Source organism: Crocodylus siamensis, chromosome 6 (assembly GCF_052110815.1).
Source record: "Crocodylus siamensis isolate JL-2025a chromosome 6, ASM5211081v1, whole genome shotgun sequence".
NCBI classification, from domain to species: domain Eukaryota; kingdom Metazoa; phylum Chordata; order Crocodylia; family Crocodylidae; genus Crocodylus; species Crocodylus siamensis.
Window position 1 is genome coordinate 65,512,085 of NC_143400.1, and position 15,573 is coordinate 65,527,657.

The 15,573-nt window shown below is 39.6% G+C and overlaps 1 protein-coding gene across 9 annotated transcripts in view; it reads left to right on the forward strand.

The window, feature by feature from the left end:
* TRPC1 (transient receptor potential cation channel subfamily C member 1) overlaps nucleotides 1-15,573 on the forward strand; it is a 45,326-nt gene that overhangs the window by 19,733 nt on the left and 10,020 nt on the right. For 6 of the 9 annotated variants that reach the window (XM_090054294.1, XM_090054292.1, XM_090054289.1 and 3 more), the window contains 3 exons: nucleotides 3,443-3,779; nucleotides 7,544-7,683; nucleotides 13,770-13,913. In XM_090054294.1, coding sequence (XP_089910420.1) covers nucleotides 3,443-3,779; nucleotides 7,544-7,683; nucleotides 13,770-13,913 — 621 coding nt within the window. Of the gene's footprint in view, nucleotides 1-2,899; nucleotides 2,961-3,442; nucleotides 3,780-7,543; nucleotides 7,684-13,769; nucleotides 13,914-15,573 lie in introns of all 9 variants that reach the window. The other 3 variants (XM_090054298.1, XM_090054290.1, XM_090054297.1) reach the window with 3 other exon arrangements.

The window sequence follows — 15,573 nt, forward strand, 5'->3', positions numbered from 1 at the left end:
TCTGATGCACTCTGTTTTCCACAAAACTTTACACCTTCAGACTTTTAACTCTTATTGCTCCCAGCATACCTTATGGCCTACACTAAATTTGATAATTATCCCCACAGATCCCTATTTTAGTGTTTGTTTTGTCACAGCCTGGGTACCTGACCTCCTTTATCCAACTCCCGTTTTTATGGGTTTTTGTCATCTGACCCAGACTTGTCTCCATTAATTATTCTGCTATAGCTGTCTCAGTATAATTGTGTGGACATTCTGTTCAAGAATAACAAAGATTTTATTAAATTGTGTAGAACTCATCAATAAATGTTCTTTCCATCTCTACCCTTTGGGCACATCCATCCAGGAAGAACTTAATTTTAAAACCATGCTTTTAGGTCTGACTGCTTGTCTTTGGGACAAAGTATTTCATGGCTGGCAATGACATGGGTTGCAAAGGGGATGAGACTGAATTATTCAGCAGTGCGCTTGAAGCTGTTTTTATACTATGTCCAGGCATGGTTTCACATACAATTAGCCTAGGATATTTTCTTATTTAGATGAGCTTGTAGTTGACTTCTGACTGGCAAGTTCAGGACTCTGCATGCAGCAGGTAAGAAAAAAAAAATGATACTGAATAATAAGTGCCTAGTGGTCACCTATATGTTTCATCCTTTAGTCATCATTGGTTGAGTTTCCACTTTCTCTCTGTCTGGTGCATGTTGTCAGAGAATCAAGGTGATCTGTATTGGCACTAGAAGAAAGGATCACTGAAGACTAATGCAGTGTTGGTTATAATCATAATACAGTGGTAATAAATCACTAGGTCCTTGCCCTTTTCTTATATAATGAGGCACAGCTGAACTTAAGCATTTTTAGGGACACAAGAAGGTACACAAGAGGTGAATCAGGATAATGGGTCTGTTTTGGTGCTTGGAATCTAGGAGACTTGACCGCTACTCATGAGGCAGTTACTTTTTTCTGTGATGCTAGCTGGGTTATAATATTCTTAATACCTGGTTTGAAGATCAGGGCCAAAACATGACCAGTTGTGTGGACTGAACTGGTTTGATGTGTGAAGTTCTTAGGGAAGCATCACAATGGTCTGCGTGAATCAATGCTTGTAACTGTTAAGTCTTTGGTAACTAACTAGCCTTAAATGCTTATTCAATGCATTATAAATTCAAGAGGGCTTCTAAGGGAAGTGTAGAGGTCTTAGGCTCTACCTTCCACAACAAATCTTGATTTCTTTTTGACTACTACTGCCTGGATTATGAGTGCTCTGAGGCAGAGGCAATATAATGTAACATTATATTGTTTGCACCCCCAAAACATTTATGTGAATAAACACTTGTCCCACTGTTTATCTGGGTATCCAGAACAGTGCAATTTAGATGCTAATCTATAATGCCTTGGATACTTAGAAAGGAGGAAGATAGCACCCAAACTGTCAGCAAGTCATTTTAGGTTTTCCCTTCCTGTCTATACCCCATATATCTGTACATAGGTTACTCTAATGCTCATTTCCTGATTCAGTTTGCTTAAATTTCTTTGCTTCAATGAGGCAGGCAGGGTTTTTTGAGTAGATGTCATATCTTTTATTACACCAACTGAGTAGTTGGAAAAAGGCTCTTAGCAAGCTTTTGGGCATATTCACCCTTCTTCAGGCATAAGGAGTCTGGGAACTGGACTGAACTAGTTTTTATGGCCTTGAAGGGTGGGATTTACATCCTTGTCAAAATTAGGTTTTTGGAGGGAAGATTTCTTATCTCCTTTAACCAGTTTGTGATGGTACTTGCCATGATCCTATTTTCTTTTTACTTTATTTTATGGTCTTTGCCAATAGGGCAGCTTTGGTTTTGAAACTTAAGGCACTCAAAACAAATGTCTCTTCCAGAACAGGTGGATTTAATACATTTCATTACATCAATCATTAAGCAAAAGCTATAATATACTGTGTTTGAATGATCTGTTTTAAGGTTTTCTTGTATAATCTTAAGCATTTTGCTCTGTGTAATTTGATCTCTCTACTGTTTTTGCTGGGCATGGTAATTTGTTTTCTTTGCTTTGGCCCCACTACTCGTAATGTCCACAAAGTTCACTTTGTGGTTACTTGGAAATGGGCTTTTTGGCCTTCTGTTTTAGTTGCCCTTCTGAACCTGTCCCAAGCCCCTTGAAAATGGCCACATCTAGCAAATCAATACCAATATAGAGAGTCTAGAAAAATCTGGAAGCTTTGTGCCAATGCTGACTATGTAGACAATAATGTGGTTCAAGATCATAGATCTGGAGACTTCTGTCCCAAGGACACTTGACAACCAAATATGGAAGTTATTGTACAACATAGGTTAATTTCTAAGTAATCTGAACCCTTTTTTAAAAACTGAATTCAGGCTCCTATTTAAAAGATTTTGTGAGGTCGTAGAAAGCGTAGGCTATTCAAAAAGAAACTTGATAGACTGAGTGAATTTTCCAGGCCTAGAGACATGGTATCCATTTTTGGTATGTGTTAAGCAAATGCACAAAAATATTTCTCAGGTGCTTCTGTTCATCATCACAGCTTTCTTACTACTATGGTTAGATGAAATGGGAATTTTTTTTAGAGTGATATGGGGAAAGTTTTACGCAAAATATTTTATTGTTGATAGTTTTGTTGAGGTAAGAACTTTTTAATGAGGTGATTTAAAAAATATTGTGATACTAAAAAGAAGGGATTGTCTGTTCATTTTATATTAAATTCCAGATGGTGTGTACAAAGAGTTCCTAAGCCTCTCACCATTATAATACAAACTTAGATTTAAATCTGGTAAAACCTGTGGTTTGTTCAGCAAAGCACTGGGTCTCATAAAGTTAATCCTGTGCTCAAATGCTTTGCTGCACTATAGCCATAATGATTAAAAAGAGGATCTGATTTGTATAGGATTATTTGTCTACTTTGGTCCTGATCCTGTGAGGCATTGTGACCTCAGTTCCTGTTCCTGGTAAGTGTGATGCAATGCATAAAATACTGGTGTTGGTGAACTTTGGGGGAAACAGCTTCTTAGCAAATCAGTCCTGGAGCAAATAAAAAGCATGGGAGCGTGGCATGGCTTTTTGACCTAGATAACAGCTTAATTTAATGTTTTCAAAAATATATTCTTAATCTTACTGTTAATTGTGACACATCAAGAAATCTCATTGTTAACCGTAAAAAGACTAATGCTGTTCTATGCTCAAAGATACTGGAAGGAGGTGAATGTAATGCATGCTTGATTTATCTCTTTAGTATTTGTTTCTTGTTTCGTTAGTATTTTTAAGTTCTTAAAACATTAACATGTTTGAAATATATTTTTCATATGAATTATTTTTACTTGGTGGAAATGGGATTACATGATCCACAACTGCCTCATTACAGCTTGCATATTAATTTTAATAATGTGTTTAAATTGGTATTGAGCGACCTGACTGCTTGTTTTCTTTACAGTTTGTTGCCCAGTCTAACTGTCAGCAGTTTCTCAATACTGTATGGTTTGGACAGATGGCAGGCTACCGACGCAAACACACTTGTAAGAAGATTTTGACTGTTTTGACAGTTGGCTTTTTTTGGCCAGTGCTGTCCCTGTGTTACTTGTTAGCTCCAAAATCACGAGTAGGTCAAATAATTCACACTCCTTTTATGAAGTTTATTATTCATGGAGCTTCATATTTCACGTTCCTGTTGTTGCTTAACTTGTACTCACTTGTCTATAATGAAGATAAGAAGAACACAATGGGGCCAGCACTTGAGAGAATAGATTATCTTCTGATACTATGGCTTATTGGTAAGTAACAGATGGATAAAAAGTGTAAACAAAGGGTTCTGACTGATCCGGCAATGTTTGTACTGCTCCTATAGGACATCAGAGTTCCACTCAGTGACTGGTGCCTATTAGCTAGTTTGAAGATAGATGGTGATAGGAACAACACACTTTCAGAGACGGAATATGATGTGCTGTAAAAGCAATCTCTAGTTATCAAAGAAAGTTAGCAAGTCCAAGTGTACTAGGATGTAACTGGACATAGGGGCCTGGGGATGCTACTTCAGAATTTCTACTAGAATGCTTTTTCAGCCACAAATGAAGTGGCATGTGGTTTGGGATGCTGATATATCAGTGTGGGAACTGTTTCGTCACAGTTTTTAGTATTTTTAATATTCACTTAAAAGTACGTGCACTTTTAATTGTGAATAGCTACATTTTCTGTAATAGTGGGGTATAGCCAATGATTTGTCTTGAATGTCAAATTGAAAAGTATAGGTAGAAGTATTTCCAAAGTGATTTTATTTTTTCAGTGCTTTCATAACTAGGTACTTTTGTTTATGGTGGGCTCTGTTTAGTCAGTATAGTCTGACTAAAAAAAAAACCAAAACAATTATTGACTCAGTCACCTATAAGCAACTGTTTAAATTCTGCCGAACCCTTTGAGTTTCTTTGTTTTTTATATTCCTGTAAAAAAAATAAATAAAAAAAATAATATTCTTGACTCCCTTGTGGTTTGGAATTATGCTAGGGCATATCAGAATTTTAGTGCAACTAGTTAAAGCTTTAAAAGGTAGAGAAAAAGGCTGCTAAATTTATTATTATATGCCATTAGAAATAATAAATTCAATTTAAAAAATTCAGGTGTTTTATGCAAGTCAGTACAATTTCTCCTAGTTACTGGTTCTTGGAATAAATATGTAATCAAATTCAATCAAGTCTTATATATTATCTTTTTACTTTAGAGTATATGGGTCTCTGAAGACCTGAGGGGCTCCCTGTACATTCCCCTTGTATTGACGGATCTCAAAAAAAAAAAATTATTTATTTTTTGTCAAGCGTTAAAATGGTGAAAAATCTCTCATTTCAGAGAGTTTAAATATGAGTCCTCTCCAGCCCTTCATCCTGCCCTGTTAAGAAGGATGTAATGGATTGGACACAAATTTCTTATTTGTTATTACAGATTGTCATCAGCAACATGACTTTCAGCTCTACTTCTGTAATATTTGACTGGTTTTTCATGTTGTATGAAGTGAAACTTAAAACCACTACTAAACTGGCAAATGGCTAAAGGAGACCATTTTTAACCCTTTCATGTAAAATTCTTTTATGTTTAATATATTTGAAAACCTACTGACTTTTTCATACTCTTTCTCTTTTTGTGTTTTTAATGGTATTTTAAATATATTTCTTTTGCATGTGCTTCCTTTGTATACACCAGTATCTTCTATTATGTCAGCATGTCTGACAGAATAATATTTGCAAACTAATTCTGGTTGGTGCAGAGCCAGTAGAGGGAGCACAGGTACCACTTTTGGATAGACTTGACCTTGTAAACTTTGACTAATGTATGAATTTCTCAGCCCTTTTTAAAGGTTTTTTGTTGAGTCTAGCAGCCTAAATGTAGGTTAATTCTCAAAAGATAATCTGTAAAAGGAATACAGACTGATGCACATGATATGTATCCTCATTTGTAGGAAGTTTTTAAAATAAACAGTTGTAAAAGTTATATTTTTGCTTAGGTGCTGTTACGTTAAGCAAAAATCCTTTTACAGTGATTCTTTTGAGTAACTGGATAACTAAAAATACTCAGTACTTCGTAAGAATTTCTAAAACTGCACCTGTACTAAAAAAAGTCCTATGGTGTACATAAGTACCAGAACTTCTCTAAGGGTAGATGTTAATAAGGATCATTCTCCCTTCCAGAATGAACAAGTTAGTAATTCCCTGTTCCTAGTTCTAGGGAGTAGAAACTATTCTAACATAGTTTACATAGTTGATTATTTTTAAAATAAACTGTCTCTTCCAAGAATTTAAATGCATTTGGAAATCTAACATAAGCATAGGTTTTATGAAGGGTTGAAAAGGGATTTGCATACTTGTGGTAAGGTTGTAAGTGACTGATGTGGTGCCAAGACTCATAACTCTTACCTATTTTACTAGGATTATTGCATCTTAATATTTATATTGAAATATAAGTGCATTACTTACATTTTTCTTGCTATTTTGTCATTGAATGATACAAAGCAATACATTTTATTGTGTGTATAATTTGGTAGTATGCATATGTGATTTTTCAAAAAATACCTAAATTAACTGGGAGAAAAGGAACAGTGGTGATTTGATCTAATCATTAATTTAATCTTATCTAACTTTAAACTTTGTCAGTAATCTTCACTGAATCAACAGTATAAAATAGTCAAAAGTCTGTACTGACTTTAGGACTCCAAGTTAAAGTGAGTTTTGCATAGAACTAGATTCATCTTTCAAAATGAGGAGTAGTGTTACCTCACCATTTGAAATAAATGACTGAGAACAACCTGTGTCCCTGGATAGATTTCCCAGACAAATAAGTGATGCTGCAGTTCTAAGGCTGCTTTTTACCTTAAATACTTTTTGTATAAAGTCCTAGGTCAGTTCAGTTGCACATTGAAGAGTTAGGGCAGTGCCTGGGCAAGACCCAAAACTTACACAAGAGTCTTCTATGAAAACTGTGGACAGCATGTATTTTTTTTTTGGTCTGGCTTTAATCTTGCAACATTTGAACAGAATTTACCGTGCAACAAGGAAGGTCATGTAGACTCTCTCCTAGATTATTTATGTTTACTTTTGCTGGACCTCATTCATTGAGAACTTGCAAAATTCTGCAAGGTAGGCCAAATCCAACAAATGTTAGTTGCCAGAAATGTAAATACTGTTTTTCTCTTTATTTTTAATATGGTAGCAAGCATCTGAATGGTCCAAATACTCAAAAGAACATTAAATAATTGTACACTTAAGATCCACAGATAATCAGCCATGTTTCAGAAAAATGTCTTTTCAGGTTTATGAATTTTCCAGTTCTAATATGCATATTTAGCTAATAAAATGCAGCCTGGCGAAATTTTCTTTATAGCGGGTAGTAGTAAACAATGGGTAGATTTTAACAGCGTATCTTTAGTAAGGAAAAAAATAGCCATCTGAAAAGCCCTAGATCCATTTGTGAGTTTGTGGTACTAACAAGAATCTTTTTTAACTTTTGTAAATTCAGAGCTCCCTGTTTTTTTGATTATGCATGGAAAATTTCTATTGAATCACTGACCTTACTTGAACAGTTTTGAAGCTGCCTTTTTCCTGGCACATTTTCTAATGCACTCCCAGAAATATATGTCACGCTATTCTGAAAATGTGTGGATAATTACTTTTTGGGGGAAAGCTGACTTTTAGAAAGGCAGCTATATTTTGGTCCTGAAATATTGTTTACATTAGATGCATTTACTAAAGATTTTTTTTTTCTTTTTTTTTTTAGAGAAGTACCAGTAGTCTTGAGGCAGTTAGGTATTTTGCAGCTTTATAGTTGTTGAACTTTTATATATAAACAAACTCTATCCTGTTTAACAGTTAATGTAGAAATCCCTCTCTTCTTGTCACTAAAATACTTTGAAATCAGGTAGTCCTTCTCATTTTGCAAAAAACTAGTCAGCAGATTCTGCTACTACCAGTAAAAGAAAGTGTGTACAACATAATGTAGTGACATCTCCTTCTCTTACTCTCTTTCCTCCCCTTCCCACCACTTCTTTCTCCTACAGGAATGGTGTGGTCAGATGTTAAAAGACTCTGGTATGATGGCTTAGAAGACTTCTTAGAAGAATCTCGTAATCAGCTAAGTTTTGTCATGAATTCTCTGTATCTGGCAACCTTTGCTCTCAAAGTTGTTGCTCATAACAAGGTAAACACCCACCCTGTATATTACAGGCACATCTGGGACTGATAAAACAAACAATCTTTTACTTTGTTTACCAAAAAGGGAGGGGGCTGTGGGGAAGCAACAATCCAGGCCCAAATACTTACCACCTTGACTCTGATCCTCCCCCCACCCCCAATACTTCAGTACTGATGCTAAACATGGCTGATAGAGATTTAAATTTTCTCTGGATTACTGTTGTTCTCTATAACATGTAAAGATGTGTTATGCTATTTGCTTAGATCCCTGTCTGTAATGGCACTGCTTCTGAGTTGCTTACACTGACCCTGCTATTATGAAAGCTAATACTGACCTTTGTATTTAGAATTCCTAACAGTTTTCTTTACAGAAGAGACTTTTTTCCCCTAAGAAGCTCCTTAACACTGCAGTTGGTTGCAGCAGACTTTTTAAAAAGGAACAGTGAGACAGCCCTGGGTCAGAGAATTTTTTTGCCCATGAAATTCCAGTAAGGTTTGGCTGAGGCATAACCTTTTAAAATGGCCATTTCCTTCCTGAGGTTGCTTGTGTTGTCAGTAGTCATTTGGTACCATACTAACAAATTCTGGACTATTTCAACAGCAGCTGACAAGAGCAGCTTACTCCGAAAACCCAATGTACTGTCTGTTGGGGTGGGGCAAGAGGCAGGAGAGAGGAGATTTCATAGGGAAGGAATAGTGATGGAGCCTTCCATTTCCTTGGAGGAAGGCAGAGAAAATGCAAGGCTGGGCTTACCCAGAGCTATAAAGATCATCTAGCAATGAATGCTTTATCTGTTGTAGGCTTTGAATAGTGTGCAATAAATAAGGTGACCATTTGCCCAGACATGGCATGTCTGCAGTGTTCATTCTGCTACTGAAATAACTGAATTAACTTTCTTTTACTGCTGCCAGTTATCTTGTAGCTCAAGATGCACCAGAACTCACCCTACTGGTGAGGCATCATGGTAGTATAGCTGGTGCTTTTACAGAATAGGATTTGTTTCCTATCCTTTTTCTTTTTTTAAAACATGTCAAGTGTAAATATTTTGTATATAATTGGACTGGACTTCATAGGCATTAGGGCTGTGTGAAGCTTCAGTCACTGATTTGATTCGGCCCAATTCAGTGGCCAAATCTGGATCGAATTGGGAGAACTTTTATCTCTCCAGATTGGAACTCTCCGAATCAATTCAGAGAGATTCAGAAAGATTCGATGATTCGGACATAGACACAGCTTTAAAAAATGTTTCTACATACCTCAAGGTACGAGGCAGCTCATGAATGCTGAGATGCTGGGGCGGATGGAGTGTCCCATGGGAGCATGGGTCCCTAGCCCCTAGTAGGGGCCCCCCCTGCACGCACTCCTGGCAGACCTGCAAGTGGACCAGAAGTACTTCTGGTCCAATTCTGGGTTCACTGCCAAGCATGTGGGGGGGGCCCCCCTGCACTCCTGTGGGATGTTCCATCTACCCCAGCATAGCAGCACTCATGAGCCACGCCTAGTACCTTGAGGTATGTAGAAAAAACATTTAAAGTTGTGTCTATGGCTGAATCGCTGATTCTCCAAATTGGCATCAAATCTTCAGATTCAGCCAAATCGAATGAGGACAGTGATCTGAATCAACAAGTCATATCACTGTCACCGATTTGGGCCAAATCCGTATCGAATACAGCCCATTTTGTGCACCCATAGTAAACATCCACGTAGCCTAAGGCAGTTCCGCTAACTTAGCTCTCTTTGCATTACTGATGTTTAACAACATATCAGCATTTTTCTAGTCCAGTTCAGATCTCAGAGTAGTGAAAGTGTGATTATGATTTAAACTGTTTAAAATTGGCTGTAGAGTTAGTAAGCAACTCAATTTAGGAACTGGCAGAGTGATGGTACGACCAACATAATGTGAATCATATCGCCCCATCATATATTCCAGACTTTATATCTCTTTTGCAGCTTGGGAAAGCTGACATTGCAGTATGGATAAGGGAAGCAGCGAGATTAGTGCCAAGAGGGGGAATGGTTCTCTGCATCAGACAGCTGACATCACAGACTTCACATGCACCAGTTGTTTTGAAAGAGGGCATTAGTTTTAGCCTCCCTTTTCATCTCCCTCAGGAAACCCTCCCATTTCTACTGGATTTATTGTACTAATGAAGTACTCAACAGTTCTTGTATCTGCCCAGCAAGTTGGATAAAACCTTCAAATAATCTTAGCCTCCTGCTGTTTGATTATTATTGCAAATGAGAAGAAAACCACAGTTCTACAGATTTGTCATGGTCTATTTAGACTTTGGAACATAAGATCCTCTGTTTCACTCTTACATTTATTTTTGTTTCTCCATAATGATTCTTTTTAAACTTACTGGAGGAAAAAAGCTGTAACGGTATACAGCCTTTACAATGCTCACTACCTTTATCCTCTTCTGAGTCCTTTATTAGTACATTAAGACTGTAGTCTGAAAGAGCTGCAAAAAGTAGTAAAATTTCATTCAGTCAGAATGCCAGGTTTGTTGTTTTTTTTTAATAAGAACAACTGTCACTTTCTTGTTCTCTAAATAATGTTGTATTTCTATAACCCTAACATGTATTTCAGCATATGATAACTGGGCAACTTTTCAACCTTGTTGAATTATGGGACTTGTCTAATAATCACTCCTTCTTAGGTTGAGGATGGTCTGGAAGTGGAATGAGAATTTTTTATTCAAATAAGATCATCTTGAAGCATGGCAAAAAATAAATGAGAAATGAAGGTGGAAATAAAGGTCTTCCACTTCAACATTTTCCCACATTGTTCCCATTGGAAAGAATAACTGCAAACTTACTTATGGGGTTTAAGGTGGTATTCTACCCTAAAAATTCCTAGCAACCTATCATTGGGAATTTTGCTGTGCGTTAAGAGGAGTAGTTATTATCTATGAGCCAGAAGCTTAATTTAGTACTACTTAAAGTGGAATTTGATTCCCCTTATTCAGCCTGGATAATATTTTTTCCTTCATTTCAGAGTTGGTGATTGCAATATTAGTTCTTTTTTATTTCCCAGAGCTGGTGAGCATAAGGGATACTAGGCTCAATAGTGCTGGCACCAGAAATTGTTTTGGGCTCATGCAGTGTTTGGCAGTTGCATCTCTACCTTCCAAATCTAATTCTCTCATAAAACTATTTCTTGCCCTTGGTATCTTTAGGATAAATTTTAAGAATTACCTAGCAAGAATTTGGGACTGAAAGTAAGCCGATGTACACCAAAAGCATCCGGGAATGTCTCCTAGCAAAAAGGGAGGCGTATACCCAATGGAAGGGAGGGGCCATCACCAGGAGGACTATACTGTGGTTGCTCGGGGATACAGGGGGGCAGTCAGGAAGGCCAAGGCGGAGATGGGACTGGGACTAGCTTCCTGGATTAAGGACAACAAGAAGTCCCTTTTTGAATACATAGTGGGTAAAAAGAAGGTTCCGGGTAGTGTGGGGCCCCTGCAGGACACACTAGGAAATTTGGTTGTCACACCAGATGACAAAGCCAACATATTTAACGATTTCTTTGCCTCCATTTTCCTAAGCAGGGACCAGAACAGTCACCCCCCAGTGGGCCCCCCTCAGGCCCCAGGGGAGGCACACCTAGGCCAAGGGTCAGTGAGGAACTAGTTAGGGAACTGCTGGAGGGACTGGATGTATTTAAGTCAGCTGGTCCGGACGATCTCCACCCTAGAGTACTGAGGGAGTTGGCTGAGGTCGTTGCAAGACCCCTGGGACAGCTGTACGAGCACTCATGGTGCTCTGGTATGGTGCCAGAGGACTGGAAGAGGGCCAACATGGTTCCCATCTTCAAAAAGGGGAAGAAGGAGGACCCAGGAAACTATAGGCTAGTTAGTCTTACCTCAATCCTGGGCAAGCTTTTTGAGAGAATTATTCTGGCACATGTCCACAAGTGGCCAGCAGGAGATTATGCTTAGGGGCAACCAACACGGGTTCATTAGCGGCAGGTCCTGTCAGACCAACCTGGTGGCCTTCTATGACCAGATAACCAAATCCTTAGATGCAGGGGTAGCAGTGGACGTAGTCTTCCTGGATGTTCAGAAGGCCTTCGACACTGTCTCTCACCCCGTTCTCATTAAGAAACTGGGGGACTGTGGTGTCGATACCCACACGGTCAGTTGGGTCGCCAACTGGCTGGTGGGTCGCACTCAGAGAGCGGTGGTGGACGGGTCATTTTCGACTTGGAGGGATGTGGGCAGTGGGGTTTTGCAGGGCTCAGTCCTCGGGCCCACACTGTTCAACATCTTCATCAGTGACTTGGATGACGGGGTAAAAAGCATGCTGTTCAAGTTTGCTGATGACACTAGGATGTGGGGGGATGTAGGAATGCTAGAAGGGAGGAATAGGCTTCAATCAGACCTAGACAGGTTACAAGGGTGGGCGGGTGAGAATAGGATGGGTTTCAACACTGACAAGTGCAAGGTGTTGCACTTCAGGGGGAACAACCGGCACCATACCTACAGGTTGGGGAACTCCCTTCTCGTCAGTACAGAGGCGGAAAAGGATCTTGGGGTCATCATTGACTCCAAGATGAACATGGGCCGGCAGTGTGGGGATGCAGTCAGGAAGACCAACTGTACCTTGTCATGCATCCACAGATGCATCTCAAGCAGATCCAAGGAGGTGATCCTCCCCCTCTATGCAGCACTGGTCAGGCCGTAGTTGGAGTACTGCATCCAGTTCTGGGTGCCACACTTCAAGAGGTATGCGGACAACATGGAGAGGGTCCAGAGGAGGGCCACTCGCATGATCAGGGGGCAGCAGGGCAGGCCCTGTGAGGAGAGGCTACGGGACCTGAACCTGCTCAGCCTCCACAAGAGAAGGCCGAGGGGGGATCTTGTGGCCTGTTACAAACTAGTCAGAGGGGACCAGCAGGCACTGGGGGAGTCCCTGTTCCCCTGAGCACTGCCAGGAGTGACCAGGAATAACGGTCACAAGCTGGCAGAGGGTAGATTTAGGCTAGATATCAGGAGCCGCTATTTCACGGTCAGGGCGGCTAGGATCTGGAACCAACTTCGAAGCAAAGTGGTGCTGGCTCCTACCCTGGGGGTCTTTAAGAGGAGGCTGGATGAACACCTTGCTGTGGTCGTTTGACCCCAGTACTCTTCTTGCCATGGCAGGGAGTCGGACTAGATTATCTACTCAGGTCTCTTCCAACCCTAGAAACTATGAAATTGATGAAACAATTAACTGTGCTGACATTCGTAAAAGAAGCTTTTCTGATGGATCAGATTGGCCATTAGGAAGGCTTGCATCTCCCCTGGTAAAATTCCTTCTTAAGGCATAAAAGTTTATTCAAGCGCTCTCTACATCTTGGACAGAAAGAAACAGAGCATAAAGAAATTTATGGGGGCAGCTGTTTGATCACTGGTTTATTCCTTTATTTCATGCTATAGGGTGATCTTGGGCTTGGTTGCTAGCAATTAGGGAACTTCAGATTAGCCATACCACAGCGTCTTTAAATAATAGACACTAAAAATACTTGTACAGTACTTCTTTCCTCCCTTTGGTTTGTGACTTTGCAGTTGTAACCTCTGAGTTCTGATTAATGCTAGGTGTATGAAATGCATGTAGTCTCACGGTATCATCTGGAGGACCCTCCTGATTCCTATATCTCTCTTCCTTGGCAAGTGAGTTCATACCTGCAAGTCTGTCACTACTGCTTAATTTGCTTTGTTAGGTGTTTTGTAGTAGTTTCAGTTTTATTATTGTTGGTATTACAGTTGTGTCTATAGTGGGGCCCATTGTGCAATATCCAACATATAATGAAAAAGTTTGTTTCGAAGAGCTTTACAGTGGATAGAGTAGGAGGGGATATGGAGCTTTAGGGAGATGAAGTGGTAGAGGCTGGAATAGAACCTAGGTAACCTGGCTCCAAGCCCAGTGCTGTTTTCAAACTATTGTCAATGTTTTTCCATTTAGCTACATGGAACATATTGTCTAAAGACAAAATCCTTGTTTACTACAGACTCAGACCTATGAGTCATATTGGTGATAGAACCTGCTTTTACCTTGACCATAATATAAGTCACTTCACCTTTTTTTCTTTTTTTCTTTTTAACTAGTTCCCTGCCTTTGATGAGAGGATAATGTGGGACGCATTCCATCCTACACTTGTGGCAGAAGGTCTCTTTGCTTTTGCTAATGTTCTCAGTTACCTTCGACTCTTCTTCATGTATACCACCAGCTCTATCCTAGGGCCACTGCAGGTAAACAGTCTCACAGCCTGAGAGAACCCGATCTTAGTTTTTGGATTACAAAATTTTTATTCAGTAGGTTAGAAGACAGGGGGTTGGATGTGTAATTGATTTCATTTTAATAGTTGGTTTTAATTTACTGCTATTAAAACATAAAATATACTGATTTAAAAGAAAAGGTAAACAGTGGAGGATACAGGGTCAGTTGACTTGCATGTAACTGACTGACTTTATTTTTCCCCACATATATATGTCACTTAGCTACTTACTTGTCTTTAGGTAAATGTTGATAATGGCTGTTGAACATATTATATTGCAATTGTGTTCCATAATTGAGTTGGACTCCATTGTGTAAGGGACTGTAGAGAGATATAGTATATGACAGTCTTGATCTCGAGGAGCTTACTCCATAAAAAAGACCAAACTGGTGGAGGAGTCATGTCACACTGAAGAATAAACTGTAAACTTTACATTTGTAACCTTACGAGTTCTCCTGAAGATGTAAGTGTGATAAGATTATGCACACTGGTTCTGCAAAAAGCCATTGTTTTGAATGTTTTGTATTGAACTAGGTTCTATTTACAGCAGGTCATAAAAAGGGCCAGTAGTCCCTTTATATCTTTCTTAGGTTTTGCAGAAAGAAAAATCCTTTCTATTTTGTATCTCTCCATTTGGACTGTCCAGTCTTCACAAAGCTTCTTATCAGTGCCATACATCTCAGGCATGATACTATATTTATTTCTCCTTAATTGGAAGATTGGCACCTAAATACTAGCTTTCAGTAGAATCTCATTACAACAGCTTTCTTACATGTGCAATCTTTTACAGTCCTGAGGAAGAAATCCAGCTATCCAGCTTCATGAGGGTATCTAGATTCCATTCAACCCTAGAGCCTCCAGGAGCTGCAGCAAAAGATGTTGTCACCGCTCGCCAAGCTGCCAGATTTCCAAAAGGTCTCTGTGAGCTGGATCTGCAGCTCAAAGCTGTGTCATCATCCGGCCTGCAGGTCTGGAAATTTGACAATGGGAAGAGTGGCAGCTGCTGTTCTCGGAGCTGCAGCAATTAACACTGCCATCAACAAATTCCAGCCTCTGGGTCAGATGAGGATCATGGAGCGGTTATCTGGCCATTGGATTGGCTCCTTGCCACTCAGCCAGCCATGGGGCTGGATGAGTTGGACACTGCTGCTTTACATAAAGAAGCCCCACTTTGGCTGTAAATAATAAAAACTACTGACATATAAACCAAGGTGGTCAGGAGATGAGCCCTCTATGTATGGGGAGACGTCTTTTTGGGGCTTGAAGTTGAAAGCGTTCCTCTGCAAATTTTAGATGTAGGGTATCATGGCCCACTACAAGGCTTGGCATCTCCAGGAAATGTGAATGCACAGATTATCTGGAAGGAAGAGTGGATGCTATTAAATAACTCTTTCCCTTCTCTGACTTGTAGTCTTCATGGAAATATTGGCAATGTGGCAAAATAATAACTGAACACAAAATGTTACAAACTACCAGGTTCAGCTGCTGCTAAAGCAGCAGCAGCTAGCACTGCATTGGAAATACTGGGAGCTGCCAGTGCAACTGTAATGTGGGGCAGGAAGAAGAGCTGGACTGGGTCTGTCCAAACACATGGCCTTGGTCTCTTCTTTACTCCTCCCGTTCCCTTAGGGCAC